General features: G+C 49.3%; 1 protein-coding gene across 1 annotated transcript in view; it reads left to right on the top strand.

The window, feature by feature from the left end:
- Positions 1–7500, top strand: part of LOC307090879 (adhesion G protein-coupled receptor L3-like) — a gene marked incomplete at both ends in the record, with an annotated part of 143934 nt that overhangs the window by 44160 nt on the left and 92274 nt on the right. The window contains one exon of the mRNA XM_079757677.1: positions 2121–2230. Within this exon, the coding sequence (XP_079613803.1) occupies positions 2121–2230 (110 nt within the window). The remainder of the gene's footprint in view (positions 1–2120; positions 2231–7500) is intronic.

The following is a 7500-nucleotide window of genomic DNA, read 5'->3' as shown; positions in this document are numbered from 1 at the left end:
TCCATTGATCCGCGCTGCACAGATTAAGCGGTGTGTTCTAAAGCGTTTTTTGCGCCGTCGCGCGCTACATGACTTAAGTCACCTTTGGCGAGTGGAATGGCCGGTCGGGGAGCAGTTTGGGGGGCAGTGCATGTCGAGGCTCAATGGGCTGGATCAAGATGGCTGCTCCCGAGGCATGGGGCTTGGAGGGCTTTTCCACTATTTTAATAAAGGTCTATTCTATTTTATGATGTTTGGGTTTTTTGTTAAATGTAATCCCGCCGGAGTACTTAAATAAAGATAAAAAAATGGGACCACTCTGACCTTCGTTGTTGAACATGTCTGCCAACAGATTACCGAATACGAATAGGAACAGAAAAACATCTGATTAAAAAACTTTATTTTTTGCGCAACGTTTCCACACAAACAAGCACCCACGAGGACGTGCCATTTGTCCACAAAACAAACCCAAAACATTTTAGAATAAATACACCCGGTGTCCCACAGTGGTCCGTCCATCAGCCACCCTTGACCTTCCCGCCGACGCCGCCACGCCAATCACAAATACCACAACAACACAATCTTTGTGTTGTGTTGTTTGACCGCAACGCACAAAGGAGAGGGGAGACAACATGGCGGTAAGCTAGGTCCGAGCTCCGCAGATAAAGAAGGGGGGGGGGGATTGCGTAATTGTTTCCCAGAGTTATAGGCTTGACCTCTTATTTATCTGAGTGACATTTACTGCCATGGAATTAACTCCTCACGGTGGGGGGTTTGCTGACGGTAGGGATGTGGTGGATGGGGGGGTGTCTAAGCGTGTGTGTGTGTGTGTGTGTGTGTGTGTCTTTGATTGGTAGTGGAGGTGGAGGCGGGTCGTGAACCTATAAAGCCAGGATAGGGCGTTGCGCGTCGGAGCATATCTCATTACAGGGGGCCGTCTCGGGATGAGATGGGGGGCTGCTCCCCGTTGCCCCCCCCCCCCCCCCCCAACACCATTACCAGCCCCATGCTATTGATTAGTCGGCAGCCAATCAATGTTAATTAAGGTGTAGGGATCCCTTTAATTATGCCGTATGCATCACGGTGTCAGACCTCAGCCCCTGACCTTCCCGGACTCCAACACTTACAAACCGGCCGGTTGCCGCATAAATACTTTCTTCCCCGTGATATATATTTCCTGGATAATGGCCGCCCGTGTGTCGGGCTTGGTGTGTGACGGACGGTGGCCGCCCCTCATCCTCATTAAGGCGGGCTTTGTGGCCACCCGTTGCCGTCCAATGGGGTCGTCGGAGCGTAGCGTGATGGACAGTCTTCCTTCTGAGTTTCTTTCTTTTCCTTCCGTTTTTTTGCTCGGCAAACAGATCAATACTTGTCAGAGGGTTTTTGGGAGTTAATGTGTCGGAGATGAGCGACGCCGTGACGTGCCGGCGAATGACGGTGGGTGGACAAGGAGGAGGAAGGGGGGTGGGGGGCGGGGGGGTCTTGATTGATGACCGCCGAGAGCGGGAGGGAAGTTGAGACCGCCGCAAGTTCAATTATTCTAATTTATTTTTTGGGGTTTTGGTTTGGTTTCTTTATTTATTGAGTCTCGGAGGAGAAGCGCCACGGTTTGTGTTCATGATGATGGAGAAGCGCCGGCTTTGCTTGATTACGTGCCGAGGTCCCGCCCCTGTTTTTTGTTTTTTCTGGCATTACCCACGGTGTGAGTCACACGGCGCCGGCCGTCCGGGCGTCGTTGTTGTTTGCGGGGCAGTGACATTCACCTTCCTCCTCCTCCTCCTCCTCCTCTTCCTCTGCCTCTTCCTCGCCCAGACGGATGGATGACTTCACCGATGACAGCGGCGGCAATCAGTGCCCACTGAGGCTGAAAATGTGTGGCCCCTTACAAACCCGACACTGCGGAATTAAAATCCTTTCAACTTCATTAAGCACACGCGATTAAGAATTTCCCCTCTTCCTGATGATGGACTACAGTGTGTGTTTGCGTGTGTGTATCTGTGTCTCTGTGTGTGTCTCTGTCGCCAACGACGACGATGATGGCTGCGACCATTCGAGACGGGCTGCGATGAGTCATTCCCCCCTACAAAGAAAATACTAACTCACCTTGGATTCATCATCTCCTCTTTTCTCTCTCCCTCCAGGTGCAATAATCGGACGCAGTGTGCGGTGGTGGCCGGGCCGGATGTGTTCCCGGACCCGTGTCCCGGGACCTACAAGTACCTTGAGGTCCAGTATGAGTGCGTGCCCTACAGTACGTATGCTTCCGTCCGTCTCAAAAAAACGCAGCCACAATTCAATTCAATCGAATGTTATTTGCATAGCCCTTAATCACGGGTGCAGTCTCAAAGGTCTTAACAGGCCGTGTGTTTATGACACCTTCCTGACCCTAGACCCCCCCAGCGGGCAACAAAAAACTCTCTTCAATAGCAAGGAAGACATCTTGAGAAGGAACGCAGAGCGGAGGATCCCTCCTTCGAAGGAGGGTCAGGAGTGCAATGGGTGCCATAATTTACATACATAGATACAAACATACATAGAGGCAAAACATTTTAAATCGGTGATGGGGTGCTAAACGCAACACCTTTTGTCAGGGATAAACTGTTACACCTCCTACTTTTCACTCTCTCTTCCCCTTTTACCGTCGTCATTGATTTTCCAGAAGCAGACTATCTCGGACCGAGACGTTTTCTGTCTGAAAAACACATAACAAGTTGGATAGGACCGCGGTGTGGTATTGATTATGTTATTTGGATGCACAAATGATGGGCCTGATTGAATGCCGGCGCGCAGTGTTTATCCATCGATGAATGAATATGTTTCCTGTCCCGGTTAAGCAAAGGCATCTGCCTACTGTTCCCCGCTAACATAATATCGGCTTTACATGTCTTGTTTGTGTTCTGTAACAACCGCACACGTCGATACCGGGCGAGTATGTTGAAAAATACAAAGACACAGTCTTTTTTCTCTTTTTTCACCTACGTATTTGAAGTATTTCCTACAGAAGAGCGATACGAAAGTTGTAACATTGTGCAGATTTTTGTGTCGGGTTACTTTGACTGAAAACTTCAATGGTAGCTGACTTTTTACCAGGTATTCACATTAAAGCAAATACCTCATTCATTGGGTTTAATTCTATAGCATGTGCGTAGTATCGCAAAATATTTCCATTCAGTCCAGTGCACAGAAAACCGAGCGTAGAATCGTAAAGGGGTGAGTTGTAGAGGCCACATTTGGTCAAGGCACAAACCCAGCAAAGTAGAGTTGAGGGTTAGGGTTAGGGTCAGGAGTCGGAGTAGCTTATAGCCAATACCAAATGGCATACTCCCTTAGAGATTTAACAGTGTTGAAAAGACCTACAGGCCAAGACTGTGTTTACATGAACACACCATTGCCATTGACTTTCCTGTGTATGGAAGTCAATCGATGCATAATTTGGGGTCATGCAGTCTCAGTAATGCAGTACAGAGAATAAACACTACAAAACAGACCCATACTTTCTGTTGAAACATAAAACGCTCAGATGGTGTTTTGGTTTGTAAGTGTGCTCCCACTCGTTGCTTGTTAGGTTTTTGTCAGGTTGATTTCACAAATATGGGTCCAAAACACTTAAAAAGTACAGCAACAACACATTTTCAGCAGTAAAATCGGGTACAACATACTCCCATTGTTTATTATGATGAATGTGTTGGCCTGCTACTTGGTTATGTTACTAATTAGTGTGAAAACCGTCCTCTGTGTCATATCCTAATCAGTCGGGCATTGGTGTGTAGGCAATGCAAGCCGGCACTATTTGACACATCCACAGAATCGCAAAGTCAGTGAAAACGGCAAACCTAGTGAGCTTTTAGCATATGACCTAGCTTGAGCGTAGCATTATCATAGCATTAGCTTATCAGTACAGAGCCAAAACAAAGGCAGAGGAAAATATGTTAAACTTATTTTCCTAAACTGCCATGATGACAAATTGTTAACCCCATTTCAGATTTTTTTTGTATCCATTCTGGTACTGAATCTGAAGAGTGATCCTGCTCTCACTTGAATTCTGAACATCTCTCACACAATTGTAGGCTGTGAAACTAGCAGTCTCTTTCTCTCTCGTTTTCAATCTCTCTCTCTCTCTCTCTCTCTAGCTCTCTCTCTCTCTCCCTTTCCCTCTCGTTCTCCCTCTCACTCTCCCTTTCCCTCTCGCTCTCCCTCTTGCTCTCCCTCTCTCTCTCGCTCTCTCTCTCTCTGTCTCTCTCTCTAGCTCTCAGTCTCTCTCCCTTTCCCTCTCGCTCTCCCTCTCGCTCTCCCTCTCGCTCTTGCTCTCTCTCGTTCTCTCTCTGACAGCACGGTGGACTTTCTTAGCCTTGGGGTGTTATGAATGTGGACACCTCCAAAATAAAGCAATCAGGCTTCTCTGCTCGGAGTAAAGCTACATTCACTGCCTGTGTGTTCACCAAAAAACGCACACAAAGAGACACACACACACACACACACACACACACACAGACACACACACACACAGGTGAATACAACGGCCCGCAATCCATCTCTGATCTGAGAAAAAAAGCAAAAGGTTTGCTTATCTACAAAGTCAATTCATGTGGCACAATATGGGCCTGTTTTGTGTGGGATGAAGACATTGGCGATGTTAGCTCCTGCCTTTTCCAGCCAACATTTTCCCGAGACAGAAAGTGAACCGGTTGGAGTGTCCAATCAGGGAGGCAGCCAACCGGGACTCTAATTCCTCTTCACTGGAGCCTGTATCTCTTTTTTTCTCTCTCTTTCTCTCTCTGTCTCTGTCTCTCTCTCTCTCTCTCTCTCTCTCTCTCTCTCTCTCTCCTTCTCCGTCTCTCTCTGTCTGTGTCTCTGTCTGTGTCTCTCTCTCTCTCTCTCTCTCTCTCTCTCTCGCCTCATCAGCCCGTAAAGAAATGTGCCTTCAAATGTATTTTTTTTTAATCTGCCATCTGCCATCCCCCCCCCTTCCCCTTTCCAGAATAACAAAGACACAATGCGGCAGAATGTAAAATAATATTGATTCAAGATAGATATATATTACATTTGATACACTTACACTTAGATCGTCACGGGCATAAGACGCTAACACCGGCTGCGATCACTTACAGTTTTTTCGGGGCTTTCGATTGGAAGACGGCGACGCCGTGAAAAGGCCAATCAGTTAAGTTTAATACCACCGTGAATCCACGATGATACACATCTCAGAGGACGCACCACCACACCATTAACCCAAACGAAGTGTTTGGGATTGTGCGATAATTACCTACGATAAGCGCTGTGGTTTAATCATTAGGAAAAAATGTACCATTTTTATTTAGATACTGAAACATACGCACAAACACACAGTCGTTCTGACTTCCGCGGTGCTATCACAAAGTGACACGCGGCCCAATTAAACACAGAGTATTTCAAAGCAATTTATTTACTTTCTCCTTTCCGGGCGCAATGTTGTTCTGTGATTGACACACTATTTTCACTCCAACACTCGTCTCGCTGGAGATGGTTACCAAGTGTGACCCACTTGTCTGTTTCCTCTACTACCTTTTCTTAATAACACCAGCACGCAACACGTCTCGTCGAAATAATGCGACAGACTACAGTGAGGAAATCTAACACCCCCCCCCCCCCCCCAAAAAAAAAAAAGCCTCCAGGGTCTGTTTGCTGTGTGGCAAACGCCTGTGAACCGTTTCGATCGTTTAATCCCGTGTGCTTTTTATTTACAACATTGCAACCGCACGGAAAGTTTTGAAAACGTAACGTCACCCCAACGGTGACCACGGCGTCTCCGGTGACCTAAGACTTCCCTCGGAACCTTCGCCCCCTAAAGCCCTTCCTACATCGTCATGGAGACGCCGTCACCCTGACCTCGGGACAGAAGACGGCGTGATCGGCGGTTGTTTACGCTCTGGTACCCCTGACCGAGACACCCAGCGTCCGTCCGCATCACACTCCACTCTGCTCTACATCTCCTGTGCTCCGTCCAAACAACCCCCCCCCCCTCCCCCCCTCCCACCCACCTCATTGGCTAAGTGTAATCCCGGGGGTTTCATTGTGTCCGGTGGGCGCGGTGTGCGTGCTCCTCCATACGCTGGCTAGCTTAGCGGCGCGGCTCACCCCGGGCGGTAAGTGGTGTGGCTCCACTCTTTTATATACGATGAGTCATAAACACGACGCGGGCAATCGACGGCGGACATCTGTCTGCGGCCCGCCCTTTCACCTTGGCTCTCACTCTCTTGCTCTCTCTCTCTTCTCTGTCTTATCACTCTTTCTCTCTCTCTCTCTCTCTCCCTGGCTGTCTCTCGCTCATAGCTGGCTAGGAAGAGCGGCCCTATTCTCTCAGTACCCTATTAAAAAAAACCCTCTCTCCGTTCTTTTTTTATACTTCTTCTTTTTCCGCTGATCTGTCGTCTTTCTCTCGCCCTGTGGGATCCACCTGCCGGTGTTTGCCCGAGGGTGGGTCCACATCTGCACCCCCCCCCCCCCCCCCCGGTTCCTCACCACCACCACGGCAACCACAACAGTGTCACTACCCCCCCCCCATGTTCCTCACCGTTCCGATTTCTCACCACCACGTCAACAACAACAGTGGCAGCGCCCCCCCGCGAACGGTCCCAGCGGGACCTTCGACGGACCCCACAACGCCGCAGTGTGTGCATGCTGGTTCTCTACTGGCGTTGACGATGTCGCGGGTGTTTGCTTAAACGTCACTGCTTCCCGCCCATCGCTCCCTGCGTGTCGTCCTTGACAACAAGGGACGGGTAATGAGTCGGCCATTTTGTGCGCCGTTTTTTTATTTATCTGATTTTATTTTTTTTTCTCGGCTTGAATAACAAGAATGAAGTGCCCTTGATTTAGTCAGCCAGCGGCACGCAGGCCCCCAGGAAATCATGCAAAGACATTTCTTCAGTTATTTTTCGTATTCAGTTTTCCTTGCCGAAGTCAACGCTGCGCATCGATCGGCCAACGCCATCGGAGACACCAAGCGAACGCCCGAAAAGTTTCCAATGGACAAAAGAGAAGTTTGAATAATAACAACGACGACAAATACCCCCAAAATAAGGACGGCATTCAGTTCAAGCAATCCTTTCTTTCTTTAACTCAGCCTTGGCTACCCCCCCGACACTCCATCTCCCACCAACCTCCCTCCTCCACCTCCCCCCTGCTGTTCACAGCCCACAAAGACAGTCCGAAGCCCCCCCAGCAAACCAGCGGGCCCCGGCTCATCCCTGCCTCACACGGCCTCTACCGGGGGGGAGATAAACCTGGACGTCTGATCCGCCCGTACCAAGGGGACTTTCGAGGTTCCCGAAAAGGACTGATGCGAGCCAACCCCCTATACGTATCGCGTTAGGCAGGGGGCGGCGTGCCAGGCAGTTAGCCCCGGACGGCTGGTTCCAGCGATGCCTTAATTGGATTTTAATTCATTTCGCATGGGCAAGTAATCAATCTCTAATAACGCGTCCAACAAGTCCAGAGGATCCTAATCAAATGAAAAAGGGAGGGAAAGGGGGTGGGGGGGAG

The sequence above is a fragment of the Pollachius pollachius genome (assembly GCF_949987615.1).
Source record: "Pollachius pollachius genome assembly, chromosome: 20".
NCBI classification, from domain to species: domain Eukaryota; kingdom Metazoa; phylum Chordata; class Actinopteri; order Gadiformes; family Gadidae; genus Pollachius; species Pollachius pollachius.
This window is presented reverse-complemented; position numbering and strand designations above follow the sequence as displayed.